The following is a 13,207-nucleotide window of genomic DNA, read 5'->3' on the forward strand; positions in this document are numbered from 1 at the left end:
CAGAAGTCTACAAGATTATGAGGGGCATGTACAGAGTGGATAGCCAGAAGCTTTTTCCAGAGTGAAAGAGTTTTTTTTTATAAATTTAGATTACCCAATTATTTTTTCCAATTAAGGGGCAATTTAGCGTGGCCAATCCACCTACTCAGCACATTTTTGGGTTGTGGGGGCGAAACCCACGCAGACACGGGGAGAATGTGCAAACTCCACACGGACAGTGACCCAGAGCCGGGATCGAACCTGGGACCTCAGCGCCGTGAGGCGGTTGTGCTAACCACTAGGCCACCGTGCTGTCCTCAGGGTGAAAGAGTTAATTACTTGAGGGCATAGGTTGAAGGTGCAAGGGGCAAGGGTTAAAAGGAGATGTACGAGGCAAGGTTAACGCACAGGGTGGTGGGAGCCTGGAACTCATTACCGGAGGAGATACTGAAAGCAGATACGATAGTGACTTTTAAGGGACTTCTTGATAAATACATGAATAGGGTGGGAATATAGGGATATGGTCCTCGGAAGAGTACAGGGTTTTAGTTCAGACGGATAGCATGGTTGGTGCAGGCTTGGGAGGGCTGAAGGGCCTGTTCCTGTGTTGTAATTTTCTTTGTTCTACATGGGAACGGCTGTTGCATTAATTTGGGTGAGAGACAGTGCTCCATTTCTCATTATGGAATTGAAACTAGAATATTGCCCCTTGACTGGTGTAACAATCTCATGGCTCCATTGAAACTGATATCGTAATTAATAGCCCATGAAATAAAAGGGACAGTCACAGCATGGATACAGAGTTGGCAGAGTGACAAGACACAGTGCAATGGTGAATAGCTGTTTTTCATACTGGAGCAATGTATATAATAGGGTTCATGGGGTCAATATTAGAACCACTAATATGGTTCCTTGATCGATATTGATGACCTTGTCAGGGTGTACAATACAAAAGGGGAAGTATTGGGAGCTGTGAGGGAGAGAGGGATAGGCTTCAAAAGGCTGGTGGAATGGGCCAATACGTGCCAGATAAAATTGAATTTTGTAAGGAAGAACGAGGAGGGACAGTATAAAATTCTAAAAAGGGGATGCAGGTACAGGACAAATCACTGAGGTTGCAATGGCAGGTTGAGATTGGATTGAAAGGCATCTGCATGAGATGCTGCTGGGGATAAGAGAGGACAAAAGCAGGGAAGTTATGGTGAATCTTTCTAAGCAATGCTTTGACCTCAACTGGAATATTGTGTCCAAATCTGGACAGCACAATTTAGCAAGAATGCAAAGGCAACAGAGAGTGCAGGTAAGACTTAGGAGAATGTTCCCACAAATGAAAAACTGCAGTCACAAACACAGACTGGAAAAGCTGGGGATGAAATGGTCGAGAAGAGATTTGATAGAGGTTTTCAAAATCATGAGAGACCTTGACATGGTAGAGGGGCAGAATGATCACGAACCAGAAGACACGGATCTAAAATGATTGGCAGAAGGAGGAGGAAAAACATTTTCCTCACAAGTGGTTAGGATGTGGAATGCTCTATCCGGGAGTGTGGGGGAAACAGGTTCAATTGTGGGCGCGATCTACCGGCCACATTGCCCTTGGGCCCATTGAGTCTGCTTAATGCATGAAAGGCACCTGACCTGCCTACTTAATTTGCCAGCACTTGACCTTGAATGTTATGATATGCCAAGTGCTCGTCCAGGGACTTTTTAAAAAGGTGTGAGACAACCCCCTCTACCACCCAGATAGAGGGTGAATGGTGTAGGGCAATTAAACAACTCACTGCAGGAGAAGACTCCACAAATATCATCATCCTCAAAAATGGAGGAGCCCAGCAAATCAGTGCAAAAGACAAGTTTGAAATATTTGCAATAATCTGAAGTCAGAAGTGCCGTGGATGACCCATCTCAGCCTCCTCCAGTGATTCCCAGCATCACAGATGCCAGTCTTCAGCCAATTAGATTCACCCTACATAATATCAAGAAACAGCTGAAGGCACTGGAGACTGCAAAGGCCCTGACAATATTTCAGCAATAGCACTAAAGACCAGCACTCTAGAACTTTTTGCAATCATAGCCAAGCTGTTCCAGTACAGCTACAACACTGGCATCTACCCAGCAACATGGAAAATTGCGCAGGTATGTAGTGTACACAAGAAACAGGAAAAGTCCAACTTGGCCAATTGCCACCCTATCAGTCTACTCTCAATCATCAGTAAACTGATGGAAGGCATCATCAAGCGGCACTTTCTTAGCAATAGCGGGTTCACTGATGCTCAGTTTGGGTTCCACCAGGGACACTCAGTTCCTGACCTCATTACAGCCTTGGTTCAAACATACACAAAAGATCTGTACTCCAGAGGTGAGTGGAGTGTGACTGCCCCTGGATATCAAGGCAGCATTTAGTAGAGTGTGGTATCAAGGTGCCCGAGCAAAACTGGAGTCAATAAGAATCGGGGGGGGGGGAAGGAAGAGAGTCAATAAGAATCGCGGGGGGAAGACGACACGATGTTCGCTGATGATTGCACAATATTCAGCACCATTTACAACTCCCCAGACAGTGAAGCAGTCCACACGGCAAAAAAGCAAGATCTAGAGGGCATTCAGGCTTGGACCATCAAGTGGCAGGTAGCATTTGTGCCACAAAGTGCCAGGTAATGGTCATCTCAGATGATAGAATTAAGCCAACACCCGCTGACATTCAATAATCCTTCATTAACAACATCTTGGGGGGGGGGGGATGTGATATATACGTTGATACGGTCTGGGGGGTGTTACAGTTATTAAGGGTTATTTTGTTACACTTCATTGTTTGTCGTTATATTTTATATTTTCTGTAAAAAATTCCAATAAAAATTATTTTTTTTAAAAAAACATCTTGGGGGTTACCATTGACCTGAAATTGAACTGGACTGGCCATATCACTGGCTACTGAGGCAGGTCAGAGGTTAGGAATCCTGCAGCAAGTAACTCACTGCGCGACTCCCCAAAGCCTGCCTACCACCTACGAGTCAGCAGTGTGATGGAATACTTCCCACTTGTCTGGATGAGTGCAGCTCCAACAACGCTAGGGAAGCTCAACACTATCCAGGACAAAGCAGCCTGCTGGATTGGCATCCCTTCCACTAACGTTCACATCCCTCCACCACTGGCGCTCAGTAGCAGCTGTGTGTACGATCTACAAGACGCATTGCAGGAGTTCACCAAGGCTCCTTAGGCAGCACCTTCCAAACCCATAACCACTACCATCTAGAGGGTCAAGGGCAGCAGATACATAGGAACATGACCACCTGGAAGTTCCCCTCCAAGTCACTCACCATCCTGACTTGGAAATATATCACCATTCCTTCACTGTTGCTGGGTCAAAATCCTGAAGCTTCCACCCCAACAGTACAGTGGGTGTACCTATACCACATCGACTGCAGCGGTTCAAGGCGATTGTTCACTACCACCTTCTCAAGGGCAATTAGGGATAGGCAATAAATGCTGGCCTAGCCAGCGATGTCCACATCCCATAAAAATGAATTTAAAAAACAAAATTGAACCAAAATGATATTAGATACTGTATGAAGCATAGACATTGCTATGTCTATAGAAGGTAAAATCGAACACTAGTGTTTTGTGCTTAAACAAAGGAGATTACAATGGTATGAGAGAAGAGCTGGCTAAGGTAGACTGGGAGCAAAGACTTTATGGTGAAACAGTTAAGGAACAGTGGAAAACCTTCCAAGCGGTTTTTCACAGTGCTCAGCAAAAGTTTATACCAACAAAAAGGAAGGACAGTAGAAAGAGGGAAAATCGACTGTGGATATCTAAGGAAATAAGATGTGGAGATGCCAGCAATGGACTGGGGTGAGCACAATAAGAAGTCTTACAACACCAGGTTAAAGTCCAACAGGTTGGTTTCGAATCACGAGCTTTCGGAGCACTACTTCACCGGAGGAAAGGGCAGTGCTCCGAAAGCTAGTGATTCGAAACAAACCTGTTGGACTTTAACCTGGAGTTGTAAGGAAATAAGGGAGAGCATCAAATTGAAAATTTAGTGCAGTCGGACACATTGCACTTGGGCTCAACTCCATATCATCTCTGTAAATTGTGAACAATTGTGGGCAAAACTTAGAGGGAAACTAGAGGATTGGGAAATCTTTAGGGGTCAACAGAAAGCTACTAAGAAAGCTATAAAGAAGATTATGAGTAAAGAGTATAAGACTATAAAGAGTAAACTTGCTCAGAATATATAAACAGATAGTAAATAAATAAAACAATAAAGAGTGGCTAAGGTAAATATTGGTCCTTTAGAGAATGAGAAGGGAGATTATTTAATAATGGGAGATGAGGAAATGGCTGAGGAACTGAACAGGTTTTTTGGGTCGGTCTTCACAGTGGAAGACACAAATAACATGCCAGTGACTGATGAAAATGAGGCTATGACAGCTGAGGACCTTGAGACAATTGTTATCACTAAGGAGGTAGTGATGAGCAAGCTAATGGGCTAACGGTAGACAAGTCTCCTGGCCCTGATGGAATACATCCCAGAGTGCTAAAAGAGATGGCTAGGGAAATTGCATATGCACTCGTGATAATTTACCAAAGTTCACTAGACTCTGGGGTAGTCCCAGCGGATTGGAAATTAGCAAACGTGACGCCACTGTTTAAAAAAGGAGGTAGGCAGAAAGCGGGTAATTATAGGCCAGTGAGCTTAACATCGGTAGTAGTGAAAATGCTGGGATATATCATCAAGCAAGAAGTAGCGAGGCATCTGGATGGAAATTATCCCATTGGACAGACGCAGCATGGGTTCATATAGGGCAGGTCGTGCCTAACTAATTTAATGGAATTTTTTGAGGATATTACCAGTGCGGTAGACAACGGGGAGCCAATGGATGTGGTATATCTGGATTTCCAGAAAGCTTTTGACAAGGTGCCACACAAAAGGTTGCTGCATAAGATAAAGATGCATGGCGTTAAGAGTAAAGTAGTATCATGTATAGAGGATTGGTTAATTAATAGAAAGCAAAGAGTGGGGTTAATGGGTGTTTCTCTGGTTGGCAATCAGTAGCTAGTGGTGTCCCTCAGGGAATCAGTGTTGGGCCCACAATTGTTCACAATTTACATAGATGATTTGGAGTTGGGGACCAAGTGCAATGTGTCCAAGTTTGCAGACGACATTAAGATGAGTGGCAAAGCAAAAAGAAGTGCAGAGGATACTGGAAGTCTGCAGAGGGATTTGGATAGTTTAAGTGAATGGGCTAGGGTTTGGCAGATGAAATACAAATGTTAACAAATGTGGGGTTATCCATTTTGGTAGGAATAACAGCAAAAAGGATTATTATTTAAATAATAAAATATTTTAAAAATGCTGCTGTGCAGAGGGACCTGGGTGTCCTAGTGCATGAGTCGCAAAAAGTGGTTTACAGATGCAACAGGTAATTAAGAAGGTGAATGGAGTTTTGTCCTTCATCGCCCGAGGGACTACAAAGGTTATGCTGCAGCTGTATAAGGTGTTATTGAGGCCACACCTGAAGTATTGTGTTTAGTTTTGGTCTCCTTACCCGAGGAAGGACGTATTGGCGCTGGAGGGTGTTCAGAGGAGATTCACGAGGTTAATCCCAGAGTTGAGGGGGTTGGATTATGAGGAGAGGTTGAGTGGACTGGGACTGTATTCGCTGGAATTTAGAAGGATGCGGTGGTGGTGGGGGGGATCTTATAGAAACATACAAAATTATGAAGGGAATAAATAGGATAGAGATGTGGGAGGTTGTTTCCACTGGCGGGTGAAAGCAGAATTAGGGGGCATAGCCTCAAAATAAGGGGAAGTAGATTTAGGACTGAGTTTAGGAGGAACTTCTTCACCCAAAGGGTTGTGAATCTATGGAATTCTCTATACAGTGAAGCAGTTAAGGCTCCTTCATTAAATGTTTTCAAGATAAAGACAAATAGTTTTTTGAAGAATAAAGGAATAAAGGGTTATGGCGTTCGGAAGGGAAAGTGGAGCTGAGTCCACAAAAGATCAGCCATGATCTCATTGAATGATGGAGCAGGCCTGAAGGGCCAGATGGCCTACTCCTGCTCCTAGTTCTTATGTATGCTATGTACCTTTGGTATTGTATGTTTTGTGTTAACTTTTGGTGAAGCAAAGGATGAATTGCTGGGTTGGGTTTGAATGGGAGCTTACTGATTGTGGCTAGGTATATATGAAGATGCCATGTGATGGATTGGGCCAGCATGTTGCATGAAACTAGACATTTAGAGACAAAAGGGTAAGAAGTTAAAATGACTAAATGGAAAAACTGGAGCAATTTAAAATGGAGTCCATCCGTGGAATATATAAATTAACAATCAAGACAGGAAAAGGACAGTCAAATCATAAGGGCATCTGCACACTTGTGTTCTTTATACTTAGCGTATTAAAGAAGTTAATACTATTAAGGAGGATAGTTAGAATATAATAAGAGCATACACAGGTTGGTGGAATGGGTGTTCAAGTGGCTGATGAAATTCAATGCAGAGAAACAAGATAAAATGAAGGGTACAATCCTAAAGAAAGACAGTGAAGGAGCAGAGGGAGGTACCTGGCTGTATATGCACATAAACCATTGAATGTGGCAGGACAGATTGAGAGAGCAGTGAATAAAACATACACAACCTGGATTTTATCAATAGGTGCTTACAATACACCTGTTGGTTTAGAATATATTTGTTCTCCATTAAATTTTTCTGGTCAAGAACATTCATCCAAACCAACACTTTAAAAATAATTTCTTACCAATACAGGCCACTGCACACCATCTGTAGTTTCTCTTGGAGATTTCCTTTCAGCCAAAACTAACTGGTGTTCGATCAGAAAGACCCTTAGCTCCTCATCATGAAGTTTCATCCACCTACACCAACTTTCATCAAATTCTAAAAATACCTGACGTAGGGAAAGAAAGAGACATAAATGAATATGCATATAAATGAATATGGTCAATTAATCCACCATTACCGAACATTTTAGACTAATTTAGCAGCACGGTAGCATTGTGGATAGCACAATTGCTTCACAGCTCCAGGGTCCCAGGTTCAATTCCGGCTTGGGTCACTGTGCGGAGTCTGCACATCCTCCCCGTGTGTGCGTGGGTTTCCTCCGGGTGCTCCGGTTTCCTCCCACAGTCCAAAGATGTGCAGGTTAGGTGGATTGGCCATGATAAATTGCCCTTAGTGTCCTAAATTGCCCTTAGTGTTGGATGGGGTTACTGGGTTATGGGGATAGGGTGGAGGTGTTGACCTTGGGTAGGGTGCTCTTTCCAAGAGCCGGTGCAGACTCGATGGGCCGAATGGCGTCCTTCTGCACTGTAAATTCTTTGAATTTGAATGCAGTACAAAGCAGTACAAAGTACTACACTTGCATAATCAGGGCCTTTACCAATTATATTTAACTGAAAACAATTCTCAGTTAACCAGCAAAGAGGGTACTGCAAGAGCACATTCTTCCATCATGCTGTATTAACTGAAATATTACTACAATTATAGTTCATCCTCTGTGCTTTTCCAACCTGTTAGAGGCTTTGTAACAAAAAACGCTGAAAAAATAAATCTTTTTGGAGCTTCCATCTTAAGAGGAGGTTTCAGTTCAAACGATATCCAACAACCTGCTCTGAAAATGCTGCTCATATTTTGACAGTTGTGACGAGCTGCACCACAGCAGCTGAAACAATCAACTGCATTTGAAAATAAACTACATTCAAAAACAACCCACAACATTATTTATTTATTTATTTTAAAAGGGGTAGCACGGTGGCGCAGTGGGTTAGCCCTGCAGCCTCACGGTGCCGAGGTCCCAGGTTCGATCCCGGCTCTGGGTCACTGTTCGTGTGGAGTTTGCACATTCTCCCCATGTTTGCGTGGGTTTCGCCCCCACAACCCAAAGATGGCCTCACGGTAGCATGGTGGTTAGCATCAATGCTTCACAGCTCCAGGGTCCCAGGTTCGATTCCCGGCTGGGTCACTGTCTGGGTGGAGTCTGCACGTCCTCCCCGTGTGTGCGTGGGTTTCCTCCGGGTGCTCCGGTTTCCTCCCACAGTCCAAAGATGTGCGGGTTAGGTGGATTGGCCATGCTAAATTGCCCGTAGTGTAAGGTTAATGGGGGGATTGTTGGGCTACGGATATACGGGTTACGTGGGTTTAAGTAGGGTGATCATTGCTCGGCACAACATCGAGGGCCGAAGGGCCTGTTCTGTGCTGTACTGTACTGTTCTATGTTCTATGTGCAGGGTAGGTGGATTGGCCACGCTAAATTGCTGCTTAATTGGAAAAAATTAATTGGGTACACTAATTTTTTTTTTAAAAGCCAATGTGCCCTTTCTAGCAATGTTAATTGATCCCTTTTTTTTAAATTCCAGGTCCGGCTATGCATCCTTGCCAATAAGCTAATCAGTTCTTTCTCGGACATACCCTACCTGTGCACTAAGTATTGTTGAAATCCATCCAATAGCTTTTGGCAAATATTGTTTCTAAACATAGGTAAACACAATACCTCTGCCACCTTCAATGGTGGAAGCAAAAATAAAATAGACTATTGCATTGACTGTGGCTTACAATAAACTTTATAAAAATGGGCATCAGCATTTTTCATAGTCTAGCAGTTGGGACGTTTTATTTCTGTAACAATAGCAATTTATGCGAAGGTCCACTGAATTTCCCAGACCGACAGCACAGCAGGCAAGATAGGTTTTAAATTGAAAAAAATAATTTGAATGTTTGATCATCTATGCAATTTTTGCTGGGAAAGAAATGTCTAGCAGGAAGCAGCAACATCTTAAAATAAAACTCATTCATAATATCACCGTAAAGTTCCTATCTTTCAACCCGCTATTTCACCTTAAACGACGACGCTAGATCTATATACAAGGAAGAAAGGTCTACACTGACAGGGTAAGAATTTTTTTTTTTAATCTGTTCATGGGACGTGGGCATCACAGGCTGTGGGGGCAGTTAAGAGTCAACAACATTGCTGTGGGTCTGGAGTCGCACGTAGGCCAGACTAGGTAAGGACGGCAGATTTCATTCCCTAAAGGATGGTTTTTTCCGACAATCGACAATAGTTTCATGATCATCATTAGACTTTTAATTCCAGATTTTTATTGAATTCAAATTGCACCATCTGCAGCAGTCACATTTGAACCTGGGTCCCAGAGCATTACTCTGGTTCTCTTGTTCACTAGTCCAGTGACAGTAGCACAACACCACCACCTCCCCAGTAAGGTGGGAGGAGGCTTACAATGGGGCATAAACACTATTGCAGAGGTCAAACAGTTTGTTTCTGTGCTGTACATGTTATGTATGCAGAGAACAGTCAATCAACCCACCCCATAATTTATTTTCACCTCCTCCTCTGGTTAAAAGATTCATAATTAACATACAACAGCAAACAAAGTTTTATTCAGATAAATATTGGGCAGCTCTGCCTAGAGGGCTTCTCACCCTTTCAAACGTATTTAACCCGTTATTTACTCTAATCCAGTATTTTTCCAAACTATTTTGCCGGGACCCAGTTTTACCAACCGGCCATTCTTCAGCACCCATGCTAGCCAACCTTCAGGACCCTCCGTTTTCTCTCACCTTTAATGCGACAGGTGAGCCTGGTTGGTCTTCACAATCACACTCCAATCATGTACACAGGAGGAGGGCTATGCGCATATCGGGTGCAGAGTTCAGCCGATTCCTTTGCGCTGTCTTCATCTTTGTGAGGACAGAAAATCCAACCTCGCACATGTAGGTCGTTGTGAAGGGCAAAAGCAACAAAATGCTTGTTTTACTCAGCACTGGACACTCCTCAGAGATGCTACTGCAGAATGCTGACAGCCTTATCGACTTGCAGCGTGTTTTAAAGGTGCTGTCACAGGTGAGGTGCAGAAGTTCAGTTTCTTCATTTTGTGTCAGCTGCAAGGTATGGACCCTGGAGTAACATTTCTGCTGAGGACTTAAGTTCTCGCTGTATCCTTTGAAAAATATCAAGAGGTTTGTCCTCGAACTCACCATGTTTAGTCTTCAAACAGCTTTGAAGTTTTGGTGATTTTAAACTTTCATTTGCCAGTACATATAAACACACATGGGCTTTCTATCCTGATTAGCACTGGCATAATTAATAAAGCCACACCTTAAAAAAATCATCTTTATACTGCTTTTTTCCTGATTTCAGCTCCTTCTTAACGAGTTGTTCACCAGAGGCCCTGGGGCTCACATCAGAACTGCTTTGTCCTGCTGTGAACTGTCCTGAGCAGATCTCTGCAGCAGATTTAGTTGTGAGATCCTTGCCATTCGTCTCTTTGGCCCTCTTTTCCTTATCACAAAACGATCCATTTTCAGTTCTTCATTGCTAGCAGCTACAAATTGGAGGAATCTCGGCTTGGTGATTTTGCACCCAAAACACATGACATCAGTGTATGAGGAGCGTGACCTGCTCTCTCTACCTTCCAATTCCGGTGGGAGGACTCCGTCGTTTGTTTAAAGAAAACTGGCCATGGGACAATTTGCTAATGTTAGGAGGCGCCGGTCTCCGTCCGCCTGGGTTCCGGACCTGCACACTGCCAAATCCAGCGTAGGATAGCCGGCAATCTCGAAAGTCAGTCGCAGCCGGCATTTTTAAAAGCTGGTTATGGTCGTTCCTTCCGCGATCCGGAACGCCACGACGGATTGCTGCACGACCCACCTGCGGGACGCAGCTTTGAGTTTGAAAATCCCTGCTCTAATCATTAAGTTGACTTCAAATTTGTAACCAATTTTATGCCTTTGCAACAGAAGAACTCTACAAAAACAGTTACAATGATAATTTTATGTTTTACTTCTGTTTTGTTCCCTCCTTTGAATTATGAACTTGTGTTAAACCATCTGCCCATTCAGGTGGGTGTAGCTATTTGGAAGCAGAGCAGAGAGTATACCAGACGTTTGAGCCAGCACTTATCCCTCAAATCGACATCACACAAGAAACTGGTTATTGTCACATTGTTGTTTGTAGTTGGTTGTTGAGTGTGTTTCCTACATTACAAGTGACCACACCCCAAAAGCACTTAAATAAGTAAAACACTACAGAGGCTAGAATCTGAAACAATCAGGATGCTGGAAAAACCAAGAGGTTCTGGCAGCATCTGGAGGGAGAGAAAACAAGTTAACATTTCAAGTCCAGTTGGTTCTTCATCAGATCATTTTTTGCCCATCCCTAGTTGCCCTTCAGAAGGTGGTGGTGAACTGTCTTCTTGAACCATCAGTCCCTGAGGTGTAGACACAGTGAAGGAAAGGCGATAAATTTCCAAGTCTGCATGGTGAATGACTTGGAAGGAAATCTCCAGGTGCTGGTGTTCCCAGGTATCTGGTGCTCTTGTCCTAAATAGTATGGGACGGCATGGTGGCGCAGTGGTTAGCACTGCTGCCACACATCGCTGAGGACCCAGGTCATTGTCCGTGTGGAGGTTGCACATTCTCCCCTTGCCTGCGTGGGTCAATCGCTTCTCGGCCTTTTGGCTAAGATCAAGCATAGTATCTGCTCTGCCTTTTGGCTCAGATCTGGTATGTCTCTCTTGTGGGGACCATGAATTGGATTCAATTTGAATTTGAATTTGAATTTGAATTGGTTTTTAGAGCAGGCAAGGAGCTGGATTAGGGGTTCGCTCCGACCACACTCCGAGCCCTGGCTTTGTAACTCAGAAAAAGTAAAACAAAAATTGTTTGCATGGGTCTCACCCCCACTACCCAAAGATGTGCAGGGTAGGCAGACTGACCATGCTAAATTGCCCTTAATTTTTGTAGTGGTCGTGCGTTTAGAAGGGGGTGCCTAAGGAAGTGGGGGAGGGGGGGGGGGTTTAGTACTGTCTAGGTCTTGCTGCATTTGGACATGGACTGCATCATTATCAGAGGAGTCGCGAATGGTGCTGATCATATGTACAGTCATGGACAAAGGAGTCATGGGTTAAGGGGTGACCAGGGCCGGCTCAAGGCACCGGCAACTCGGGCAGTCGCCCGGGGCGCCATGTGCTAGGGGCGCCAGAGACTCGGGTCCCGCGCATGCGCAGTTGGGCCGGTGCCAACCAGCGCATGCGCGGGCCCCCCCGGGTCCGCCCCCCTCTCGGGTCCGCCCCCCCCCCGCCCCCCCGGGTCCGCCCCCCTCTCGGGTCCGCCCCCCCCCCCCGCCCCCCCTCTCGGTCCGCCCCCCCCCTCTCGGGCCCGCCCCCCGTCTCGGGTCCGCCGCCCCTCGGGTCCGCCCCCCTCCCCCCCTCGGGTCCGCCCCCCCCTCCCCCTCTCGGGTCCGCCCCCCCCCGCCCCCCCTCTCGGTCCGCCCCCCCCTCTCGGGCCCGCCCCCCGTCTCGGGTCCGCCGCCCCTCGGGTCCGCCCCCCTCCCCCCCTCGGGTCCGCCCCCCCCTCCCCCCCTCGGGTCGCCCCCCCCTTCCCCCCCTCCCCCTCGGCCCCACCCCCCTCGGCCCCACCCCCCTCGGCCCCGCCCCTCCCCCTCGGCCCCGCCCCTCCCCTCGCCCCCCCCCCGGCCCCGCCCCCCCTCGGCCGCCCCCCCCCCCCCCCCCCCCACAAGGGCGCCGAAGTTCAGCTTGCCGGGGGCGCCAGCAACCCTAGGGCCGGCGCTGGGGGTGACAGGGAGGAAAGTAGTGTTACGGCTGCATTCAGATCAGCCATGATCTTACTGAATGACGGAGCAGGCTCGATTGGCTCTTGCTGCTATTTCTTATGATCCTAAATACTTAGGGGCTCACAATTTTTTGAAGATTGCAGGACAGGTTCATAAGGCTGTTAGCTTAGCATGCAAGACTTGTGACTTTATAAATAGTGGCAGAGTGTACAAATGTAGTGGGTTGCAGTTTCAATCATTCAGCTTCTAACCTCAGCTACCTGGAGTAAAACTGGAAATGATTGGTAATTGTCCAAAATGGAGGTCCTATTTTAAGGTACAGAAGGCCAGATCAGACCAGCACGGGTCATTCCCCAATATATACTGTTCTTTTCCTTCTGGGCAAGCATCTCCTAGAAACCGGAAGAAAAGCAATATCATTTTGGAACACTATATCAGGCCTGACTATGGCACTGGAGTTAGTTTGGGAGAAAGCTGCCCTGGACCACAAGGACCTAGGATTCAGAAATACAAACAGAAAACGCAAGGGCGGGCAGCACATGTGGAGAGAGAATCAGAGTTAATTTCCAATCATCTCACCAGCCATCTCACAAAAGCTGGCTACTCTTTTCCTTTCTT

At 45.8% G+C, this 13,207-nt stretch overlaps 1 protein-coding gene and 1 pseudogene across 1 annotated transcript in view; one reads left to right on the forward strand and one right to left on the reverse strand.

The window, feature by feature from the left end:
• The window catches only part of LOC119963902 (lysine-specific demethylase 3A-like), a 97,319-nt gene that overhangs the window by 77,184 nt on the left and 6,928 nt on the right, over positions 1-13,207 (reverse strand). Inside the window, exon 2 of the mRNA XM_038793294.1 lies at positions 6,743-6,889. Coding sequence (XP_038649222.1) covers positions 6,743-6,889 — 147 coding nt within the window. The remainder of the gene's footprint in view (positions 1-6,742; positions 6,890-13,207) is intronic.
• On the forward strand, positions 11,456-11,677 carry LOC119963984 (annotated as a pseudogene).

The sequence above is a fragment of the Scyliorhinus canicula genome, chromosome 3 (genome assembly GCF_902713615.1).
Source record: "Scyliorhinus canicula chromosome 3, sScyCan1.1, whole genome shotgun sequence".
Lineage (NCBI taxonomy): Eukaryota > Metazoa > Chordata > Chondrichthyes > Carcharhiniformes > Scyliorhinidae > Scyliorhinus > Scyliorhinus canicula.